This window comes from Neopsephotus bourkii, unplaced genomic scaffold (assembly GCF_033783945.1).
Source record: "Neopsephotus bourkii isolate Nb327-2 ecotype Australia unplaced genomic scaffold, CSIRO-AGI_Nbou_v1 NB_1600, whole genome shotgun sequence".
Classification (NCBI taxonomy): domain Eukaryota; kingdom Metazoa; phylum Chordata; class Aves; order Psittaciformes; family Psittacidae; genus Neopsephotus; species Neopsephotus bourkii.
In genome coordinates, this window is record NW_026902076.1 from 1,553,022 (window position 1) to 1,563,230 (window position 10,209).

General features: G+C 48.5%; 2 protein-coding genes across 2 annotated transcripts; one reads left to right on the forward strand and one right to left on the reverse strand.

The window, feature by feature from the left end:
- Positions 1–610: 610 nt before the first annotated feature.
- Positions 611–2,429, reverse strand: LOC133222447 (cygnin). The gene is made up of 2 exons (XM_061372135.1): positions 1,834–2,429; positions 611–861 (listed from the first exon to the last, which is right to left on the reverse strand). Exons 1-2 carry the CDS (start codon positions 1,889–1,891, stop codon positions 728–730), a joined length of 192 nt encoding a protein of 63 aa, XP_061228119.1. The 5' UTR covers positions 1,892–2,429; the 3' UTR covers positions 611–727.
- Positions 2,430–6,387: 3,958 nt separating this feature from the next.
- Positions 6,388–7,337, forward strand: LOC133222448 (small basic protein 1-like). Its single transcript, XM_061372136.1, has 2 exons — positions 6,388–6,653; positions 7,097–7,337. Exons 1-2 carry the CDS (start codon positions 6,596–6,598, stop codon positions 7,225–7,227), a joined length of 189 nt encoding a protein of 62 aa, XP_061228120.1. The 5' UTR covers positions 6,388–6,595; the 3' UTR covers positions 7,228–7,337.
- Positions 7,338–10,209: the final 2,872 nt, after the last annotated feature.

The following is a 10,209-nucleotide window of genomic DNA, read 5'->3' on the forward strand; positions in this document are numbered from 1 at the left end:
CTGCCTGTGAGCATGCTGGGGCTATCTGCCCTGGAGAGCAAACACTGCAGAAGCACTGGCTCCAAGTCCATCCAGTCTGTGCAGGTTTAATTCAGAGGTAAATACACCTTGATTCTGATTTCTCATGTGGGTGTCTCCTTTTGCTCTGGATGTCTGCACTGCTCTGATAGCCCATGGAGACCTACTCAATAAAATCCGTTGCATGAAGCCTGTGAGTGCCTATTTGCTTCTCTGTTCCCCAACTCTGGGTATTTGCTGAGATTTTCATGGAAAGAGGCCTGTTTTATGCTTAAAGGAGGCATTGTTGAAATGCCCACATTTTTCAATACATCCCCATAAAACCTGTAGCTTGAAAAAGCAGTAAGGAAATGGGAGATTCTCCCCTGTCTCCAGAGGGTTTTGTTCAGGACAATAGAGAAGGCGAGAGGGAAAAAGATACCTTCTTCTCAAATTCCTACCTCAAAGACTACCAGCACCTCTGCAGCTTGTTGTCAGTGGATGTTTTTAAGTGCGGGTGAGTCTTTGGGCTGTGCTTGCAGAACCTGTGCTAAAGCTTTCTATGGGATCACGGGACACCAGTAACCACACCACACACAGAAGTTCCATCTCCTTTTTTTCTCTTTTTATTTATAGAGAGGAGGGGGTGACAGTTGGGTTGGACAGGTGAGAAGCTGCTCCCAAAGCCACCGCGGTGCCTCCTCTTCCCCAGGGGCTTCCTTTGCAGCTCCTATTTTGCCTTCCAGCCGGGCGGGAGGCAGCAGTAGTACTTGCAGTCAGAGGAGAAGGACCACACATCTGCCTTGGAGCACTTGCTGGAGCAGTAGCCCACCTTGGGGCAGTACTTCCTGATCTGCCCATAGCCTGTAAGGGGAGGCAGAGGGAGAGCGGTTGAGTCAGAAGTGCCTCTGTGTCAGTGTCTTGCCCTCCCATCACCTTTGGGTACAAGTGTGGCACAAGTGGTCACAAGGATGAGACCCTGCTTGTGGGGCGGTCCTGATCCATTCTCCCACACATCCACATTCATGCCCAAGCCAAGCCCCAAAAGCAGGAAAGGACCTTGAAGAGCACAAGCCTGAGATACCCCTGGTGCATCTCTCTCCCCACAGCTGATGACTAAGGGCTGGTTGATGACACATATGTAGTTTGGGAAATAGATGCTTCCCAGGAGAGCACATTCATTCCCATCCTGAGATACAGCCTGAAAGCAAAGTTCATAAAGATGCTCATCTGTGCAAGACTGCAGATGTCTGCTCTGTCTTTCAGAGACAGGATCAGTGTTCTCAGAGCAAAACAGCAAAACCAGCATCAAGCATATTTCAAATCTTAGCTGTCCACTCAGGTCTCTGTACTCATGCTTTTAAAAATTGCTCTCTCACTCAGAAATGGCTGAAAGGATGATGCAAAGGTCTTGAAACTGGCCCCACAGCAGCCTTGCAGTCTCAAAAACAAGTATTAGCAGTAATATCTATATCCCATCAGTAAATCAAATGTACTCAGGATTAAGCATTGACAGAGAAATTGATTTGCATAGAAGAGCCCCTCTGGTACTATGAAACTCCCTGAGTCCCCAAGAGAAGCGGCCACATCCAGCCTCTTGTCTGGCCTGGGGCTCACTCCCAAATGGGATGATGAAGTTTTAACCTCAGTTATTCGTACATAAATCTCTCTAAGGTAGTCTTTATTTCATTGTCCTTTGAAGGAAGCCATTAAAGTACCCAGCCAGGTTATAGCAGTCACCTCAGAGAGCAATAACTGTATTTTCTAGAGCTAAAGTTACTTTAAAAGTAGTATAGAGCTTGTATAAAGTTCATCTCACCCTGTTTGTCATCTTACCTGGAGTGGCCAGGGAGACCAGCAGGAAGATAGCGAAGACAAGGTAGAAGAACTTCATGGTTGGAGTTGATCTGGGATCTCAGTGAGGCTGGAGAAAGGAGGATTGGAGAGAGCTCGAAGGGAGGAGGTGATGTACAGGGAGGCTGAGGCTGCTGGATTTTATAGAGCATCTCCCTGCAGAGCAGAGGATGCTGGGGAGACATGGGAATCCATCCAAGTCGTGCTGGACGTACAGTGATGGCATGAGTACCAGAACTGCCCATGTGTGCCCAAGTGTGAAGGCAACCACTCTGTCCCCCAGACCTGGTTACCCAATATCAGATACAATATCAGCATGCTGACTTTGATGAGAGCACAAATGAATAGGGGCTGTCAATAGCAGAGTTGTTAGGACTGTGCTGATGGGTCAGAGGGACCTGATGGAAATCTGCAGGTATAATGATGAGGGGAGAACAAGATGAGTATCGCAGGGTTTAGGCCTTTCTCCACCTCTGGCAGAGATGGAAAGGCATGGAATAAGGCCGAATTGTGGCCACGATGCACTGATAACTCTTCCTCCATTGTTCAGACTGGTCACCATGTGGGGCTGTTGGCTTGGAAAGGACCCCATGTTCCCATCTCGACTTGTGAAGGGAACCATGTCTGCAACATCTCTCTGATAACTTCAGCAAACACCGTGTTCAATGTACTCTCTTTCGCTGCCTCCTCTAGCCCCTCTGATGGGTGGTGGGCAGGAGCACTGGGGCTGACAGCTCCCAAGAGCCTGGGTGAGCAGACCACTTGCAGACACTTTGATCGTGACCTCTTCCTCATAAACCCTCCATACAGACCTGGGGCTTCAAACATGAGCAAAGGAGCTTTTCCAACCCCAGTTCACTGGGCTCTTTAATGGCTTAATAAACAGCCAGGAAAAAAGAGAGGGGACTGGTGATGGGGCAGAAGCTGCTACTGCTGCAAACTTACTGAATACTGTCAAGCCTAGGTCCATGAAGGGCAGTAGATGGATCTTACAACACTGAGTAGCAGGGCAGCAAAATGTCAAATGCCGAATCAGTGTCAGTAAGTTTAAGGCTGTGAATTGGGAAAAACCAGATAATCTCTCTACAAATGATGGGTCTGAATCACCTAAAACGTTAGGAAAAGGTTTGGGAGTCCTTGAAGAGAGTGCTCTGAAAAGAGCAGGTAAGAATCAAACCATGAACAGTAAGAAATCAGGCTGTGGGGTATCACACTGTGGTGTGTGCAATGCCTATCTCCTCATCCCTGATGGCCTACAGTAGGCAAGAAGAGGTTAAAAGAAAGGCAGATCTGGAGACTCATTGTCATAAAATTAAATATACTGGTGCTTGCCAGCTAAGGGATGAAGCACTTACTTGAGGTGTTTCACAAAGCCATGCAAATTATAGAGGCCTCAGGAAGAGATGAACTATGTCTCTTCAATTTCCATAACCTAAGAAACAGGTGGGATGCAATGGTAAATAATGCGTTTGTTGAAAAAGTAACCACAAAAGTCCTCTTCACACTGAGCACAGCTGAAACATGGAACTCTTGCAAGAATTTCAAGAAATCAAAGTGTATAGAAAAGACAAACATATTGAAAAAGCAATTTATAAACTAATGAGCAGGTACAAATTGAAATAGATATATGAAACCTTCCTGAGAAAGTCACCAGACTTTATGTTACTGGACAGAGTTTTCCTGAGTGTAAACACATGTTCTTAGACTCCTTCCCAGGCACTTGCTTCTGCCCAGCCCTGCTCTCCACTCCGACTTGGCTCAGACTTGCGCTCCTCTCTGTGACCTTGCTTTAATATAGAAACTGTGTAAAAGTAAGGGTGAGGGGGCTGTGCACCCCCTCTGCTTCATCACCGGTGTTTTTAACTGTCCTTTTTATCCAATCTTTCTTTCAGACCTTCGGTGATGGGGTTTTCACACTCACCCTATTCAATCTTTTCTGCCGTACACACCTCTCATTACAAAGGCTTTCCCATACTTCAGGTGAAGACCTCTTGCTGTGACTGGAGTAATGGAATTCCTATTCTGGCCACCAAGATTAGAACATACCCTTCCAGTGCATTACCTTACATGGATTTCAGGACTATGATGATTTCTGTCTTCTCTTTCCTGACCATCATTATTCCGCTTGCTTCAGTCTTTTCTTGCTGATCACATTTTCATAGAATCATAGAATATTTTCGGTTGGAAGGGACCTTACAGCTCATCCAGTTCCAACCCCCTGCCATGGGCAGGGGCACCTTCCACTAGAGCAGGTTGCTCCAAGCCCCTTCCAACCTGGCCTTCAACACTGCCAGGGATGGGGCAGCCACAGCTTCACTGGGCACCCTGTGCCAGGGCCTCAGCACCCTCACAGGGAAGAACTTCTGCCTAAGAGCTCATCTCAATCTCCCCCCTGTCAGGTTAAAGCCATTCCCCCTTGTCCTGTCCCTACAGGCCCTTGTCAAAAGCCCCTCTCCAGGTTTCTTGTAGCCCCTTTATGCACTGGAAGCTGCTCTAAGGTCTCCCCTTAAGGAGCCTTCTCTTCTCCAGGCTGAACAAGCCCAGCTCTCTCAGCCTGTCTCCATAGCAGAGGTGTTCCAGCCCTTAGAGCATCTTCAGGGTCTCCTCTGGACTTGCTCCAACAGCTCCATGCCCTCCTTATGCTGGGGGCCCAGAGCTGGATGCAGGACTGCAAGGGGGGGTGGGTCTTAATGAGAGTGGAGTAGAGGGGTAGAATCCCCTCCCTCTACCTGCTGGTCAGGCTGCTTTCTTCTCACACTTTTGTGGGGTTTTTCTCTTTTCTGAGTCTTTCTATTTTTTGTCTTCTGACCCCTGTCATTTTCTGAGCTGTTTTCATCCCTTTCACTGCTTTATCGAAGCTCAGTGTACAGAACTGGATGGATGCACTTTACAAAGGGTGTGCAGTGCAGTGGGTACGTCCTGTATTTTATGAACTTAGCTTTTGTTTATGCTTGCAGTACAATTGGTGCTGGTTTCCCAACACCATGACGTTGCTCATTTGTATCTACCTATGATCTACTGCAACCCTAATTTTCCCTGCTGAACTGCAGTAAAACCAGAAACTCCTTGTTCTGTGTTCTCCAGCTAAGTATTCTTGTCTGTATAGGCAAGTTAGCTTCACCTATTACTTAATTTAATTTCTTTTACTGTCTCTTTATCATGAAATGATCCACTAGAACACTAACCCTGTCCTCTCTGCAGCCCCTTTCAACTTCTTATTTGTGAATTTAGTAAGCACACTCTCTAAACAACCATAAAAATGATTAGCAGGATAGCACTGGACTCACAACAGATTTCTGATCAGATGTCTTATGGCAATTAATTACCTGAGCTTCATTTATGTATCTGCCTACATCCCTTTCAATCAGCATCATAGTGCTTTCTGAACGATTTCAGGCAAAATACCCAAATATGTCTCAGGCCAAATCAACGTGATGATAGTCAGGCCAAGAGCAAGATCCTGCACCTGGTTGGCAACCCCCAGTGTCAATATAGGCTGGGGGATGAAAGGATTGAGAGCAGCCCTGAGGAGAAGGACCTGGTGGTGCTGGTGGGTGAAAAGCACCCCGTGTCCTGGGCTGCATCACCAGCAGTGTGACCAGCAGGCTGAGGGAGGGGATTCTTCCCCTGTGCTCCACTCTGGTGAGGCCCCCCCTGCAGTCCTGACTCCAGCTCTGAGGCAACAACATAAAACCGATGTGGAGCTGATGGAGTGAGTCCAGAGGAGGCCACAAATATGCTCCAAGGGCTGGAGCACCTCTGCTATGGAGACAGGCTGAGAGAGCTGGGCTTGTTCAGCCTGGAGAAGAGAAGGCTCCTTAAGGGGAGACCTTAGAGAAGATTCCAGTGCTTAAACAGGGCTTAGGAGAAAGATGAGGACAGACTTTTTAGTAGGACCTGCAGGGATTGAAAAAGGGTAATGGTTTTAAACTAAAAAAGGATAGATTCAGACCAGATAGAACAAAGCACTATTTTACTATGAGGGTGGTGAGGCCCTGGCACAGGGTGCCCAGAGAAGCTGTGGCTGCCCCATCCCTGGCAGTATTCAAGGCCAGGTTGGACACAGGGGCTTGGAGCAACCTGCTCTAGTGGAAGGTGTCCCTGTCCATGGCAGGGGGTTGGAACTGGATGAGCTGTAAGGCCCCTTCCAACCCAAACCATTCTGTAATTCTGTGAAAATGTTGCAGAGTACCACATTTGGGGGAGACTCTTGAGGAACCTCACTGCCACCAGTCAGGGATGGATGCACCCTGAAAACTATTCCCATGATGGATCTATTCCTGCTATTGTCCATTGTGTCTGTGCCTGGCAGACAGTGTCCAGGGCTTATCAGGAAGGTGCCCAGACTGAATCCCTGCACCCCTGGGCAGCAGCTCTGCTGTGGGCAGCCTCAGTTGGCACTGGGTCAAGCAGAGCTGTGCCCTGAGGCTCCATGTGTGCCGGTGGTGGAGTCCTGGCAGCCGGATCTGGGAGTTGTCCCTCTGTGAGCGGTGAGGGGAAGCCACTGGAGCATGGACCTGGCTGCCAGGAGCCTTTGTAAGTGGGACCAGCGGGTCGGGGTGACATCGCACTCACCAGCCAGCAAGCAACACCTCCGAGGAGATGGGTTTGCTCAAGCTTCTCCTCCTGCTGCACTGCTCAGGCAGGAAGCCCTCTATAAAACCCAGGACCTCCGAGATTCCCACTGTGCCATCTCAGACCCACTTTGCTCCCAGTGCGCTGAGATCTCTGCTAGCCTCCAGACATGAAGGTGCTGTGCGTGGTCTTTGCTGTGCTCCTGCTTTTCTCCTTGGCCACTCCAGGTAAGATGCAATGCGTGGGGGTGAAGAAAGTGAGGCTGGGGAATGGGTGCTTGTCCCCTTTCCAGCCTTTTTGCACTGGGGTGGTGGAGGTGGTTCATCTCACCCAGGTTTGCACTGCAGATCAGCTACGCGCCCCTGGCTCTGGCTGATGCATTACCCAACCTCGCACAACCAGTCCGGGGTGAGATGAACGCCACACTGCAAAATCCTATCTGTACTGCTGATCTTGCCAGCAAGCTGCAGTGCTGACATGTTTAGAGGGATGACTTTTAGGAGTCCAGCTCAATGGGGACACAAAGCATCGGTCATATTCTATGTTGGTCTAAACCCAGAGGTACCCTGCGCTGCCCTGGAGCCAGCAAGAGATAACTTCTGGGGATCTGCCCTCCTACAATATCTGACACCTCCTCTTTCAATCCATTTCTCTCTCCTTCCCATTACAGGGTACGGGCAGTTCAAGGGCAGGTGTGCTGGGTACTGTTCCCACATGTGTGCCAAGAGGGATGAGTGGACTTTCAGCCAGTCCTGTGGGAAGATGTACTGCTGCATCCCCCCACCCAAAAAGGGGAAGTGATTGTGAAAGTGCCCAGCCATGGAGGAAGAGCAGCAGTGGAGCTCCCAGCACTGTATTCATGGTGTGGCCAACACCGTGTTCACTGCTTTGAAGTAAAGATGGGCGGATGTGATTTCTGTGTGCTGTGTGGTTCATTCACCTCCTGGGTGACAGAGTGCCAGGAGAGGTTCCGTAGCCAGACCTCTCTGAACTGTGATCAGTACACACCTTTGACAGCCCCAGACCCATGACACCAAAGTGACACACTGGAAAAGGATTTAGGATTTTCCCATTATCTCATTGCTTCAAAGCAGGGTGGTGACAATGCCTGGGGGAGGGCCAATTGCCTAATAGTGTGTCTTCTTTCTCCACAAGTTGCATCCCAGTTTAGTTTTAGGGGGCACAACAACCCCCAAATCTCCATCAGCTCCATCCAGCCTCTGCACTGGGGACCTCATTCTGATTGGAGGGGGTAGAGGCTGGAGCCACCACATTCCCCTTGCACTCTCAAAATCCCATTCTTGGGGTGCCTATAAGGCTTCCTCATCCCAGTGCAGCCACTCGGGTTTGTGTTCCCGTGGCTGTTCCGGACACACTTGCACAAAGCAAGTGACGTTTCAACATAGCCGGTGACCAGATTATTCCAGTGGGAGACACTGATAATGGAACAACAGACAAGATGACTTCTTCAGTGTCCACTTCCCTATGGTAAACCATTCGCTCCAGGCTTTCTACAGGGGAACACGGAGCAGTGTGGTGTTGGATGGCTCAGAGCAAAGGGTAGCCAGGCAAGCATCAGGAGCATTATTGGAGGGTGACATGTCAAAAAGGGTCAACTCCCTGACGGGCTCATGGGACAGAAAACAGCCCTATTTCTCTGAAACCCTCCAGGAAATAGAGCAAGTTTTCAGTCCTGGGTCCTTCCAAACCCTGGAAAAGGCTGCATTGGTACTCCACTGAAGGATGCTGCAAAAGAAGAGAGGAGATACAGACCACTCTCTCTTACAGAAAGACTGCTTAATTTCTGCAGGGACAATGTCTGTGTCTCCTCTCTTCTGCAGCATCCTCTGCGGTCAGCAGAGATTTTGGTACTACAGCCAGTACAGAGTTGGGGGGAAAGTAATTTCTTCCTAAGGCTAATTCCTGCTTGTTCAAAACGCCTCTGACTGCAATGGGAGTCAGAATACACGGTGCCTGAAGGCCAGAGAGGTGAATCCACCCTTTGTGTCTGTATGTGCAGCAGAACGTGCTGCAAGGGGCTCGTTACCAACCACTGCCGTCCAAATGACTGTGCACCAGGCAGTGTTGGGCAAACAGCTATAACCTAGCGAGCGGCTTTATGCTCCTTTGTTTTAACCATAGGACATAGGATAAATGTGTAATCTGACAACTTTAAAACCTTTACCAGTGTAAAGACTGACCAGGGATACAGGAGTCCTGATAAAGCTGTGGGATTTCTTATGATACTTGTGTTGTTAAGAGGAATGAGTCTGTTTTCGAAAGAGATGCATAGTGTGAGATACTGGGTTTGAGGGGGTTAACAGAGGCTGAGATCAGGCAGTGATAGGCAGCAGGTAAATGTCACACTTGAGACAGGATGGTCCATCAAAAGCCACAGACTTCAAGCTTCACCTGACCCTGTACAATATGATACGAAAGAAGGAAAACTCACCTAAAATAACCAAGTGTTGGTAAGAAAACTCCACACACACACACAAGGTTGAAAGTTTGGTAAGTAATAAAAATCTCAAATGGAAACACTGAACAACAACTTTCGCTGTTTCTTTCCCATTCCCCCCCCCCCCCCCAAAAAAAAGGTAAGAATGATGTGAGGAGATTGAAAAGCCAGGTGAAAGTGAAGGAACTGCAAACTGGGTTTTGAAGTGGTGTCTCTTGCTCTGCTGCATCTCCAGACTTCAAAACGTTTCTGCAGTTAAGAAAGCTTGAAGCACCAGTAGTTTATATTGAATATCCTTTGTTAGGAGACAAAACTGTTCCCTGTTACTGCTCCTGCTCTCTGCAGCTCTATAACCTCCTGGGGCACCTTGTGGCAGCTTCCTGAGGAGTACAGGGACCCTCCAACCGCACTAAGCAGGAGGGAGGACATGGCACGGGGTGTTTACCCTGGAGAAAAGGAGGCTGAGGGGAGACCTTACCATGCTTTACAACTGCCTGAAGGGAGGTTGGAGAGAGGTGGGTGCCAGTCTCTTTTCCCAGGTAACAAGTAATGGGACAAGAGGAAGCAGCCTCAAGCTGTGCCAGGGCAGGTTTAGATTGGATGTTAGGAAAAACTTCTTCAATGAAAAGGTTGTCAAGCATTGGAAGAGGCTGCCCAGGGCAGTGCTGGAGTCACCATCTCTGGAGGTGTTTAACAGACATGTAATTGTGGTGCTTGGGGGCATGGTTTAGTGGTGGGCTTGGCAGTGCTGGGGTAACAGTTGGACTCAATGACCTAAAAGGTCTTTTCCAACCTAAATCACTTCATGATTCTATGGGTCCTGTTTTGGGGACTTCAAACTGGAATTTAACATGGGTGTAATGCAAGGAGGGAGGGAAACAGCCTTCATTTTGACCTTCATCTACAGTTCCCACCTCTTCTATCAGCAAAAATTGGACCTGGGATTCTGCAGAGGAGCCCAGCACAAAGACATGGCCTGTGTGCTAAAACTGTGATCTCTCTTTAATTTAAATCTGTCCATATTACAAATCCAAGCTATGCCAAGAAGCAGATTTATGTCCTGGAAAGCATCTTTTTCAGGAGAAATAGCTGAATATTCATACCTTACCAAGCCAGTACTGCTAATTACTGAATTACAGTGTTTTCATATGTTTACAGGGAGAAAACACCAGCTACAGGCTCAGTGACCCAGCGTAGGATACAAAGACTAACAAGTGATTTCTCAGCACTGCCTTTGGTATGCTAAATAACAGACAAACAGCAATCAGTTCTGAATAGCATACTGTGCTTGGTTCAGAGTTTTACCCCAGAGAGCTACTCTGCAG

What these genes read in the sequence shown, in the direction of transcription:
- LOC133222447 (XM_061372135.1), bottom strand. Translation starts at nt 1,891, where the DNA reads ATGAAGTTCTTCTACCTTGTCTTCGCTATCTTCCTGCTGGTCTCCCTG. An exon ending in GGTCTCCCTGGCCACTCCAG is followed by an intron (nt 862 to 1,833) that starts GTAAGATGACAA and finishes CTCCCCTTACAG; the next exon opens with GCTATGGGCAGATCAGGAAG.
- LOC133222448 (XM_061372136.1), top strand. Translation starts at nt 6,596, where the DNA reads ATGAAGGTGCTGTGCGTGGTCTTTGCTGTGCTCCTGCTTTTCTCCTTG. An exon ending in TTTCTCCTTGGCCACTCCAG is followed by an intron (nt 6,654 to 7,096) that starts GTAAGATGCAAT and finishes TTCCCATTACAG; the next exon opens with GGTACGGGCAGTTCAAGGGC.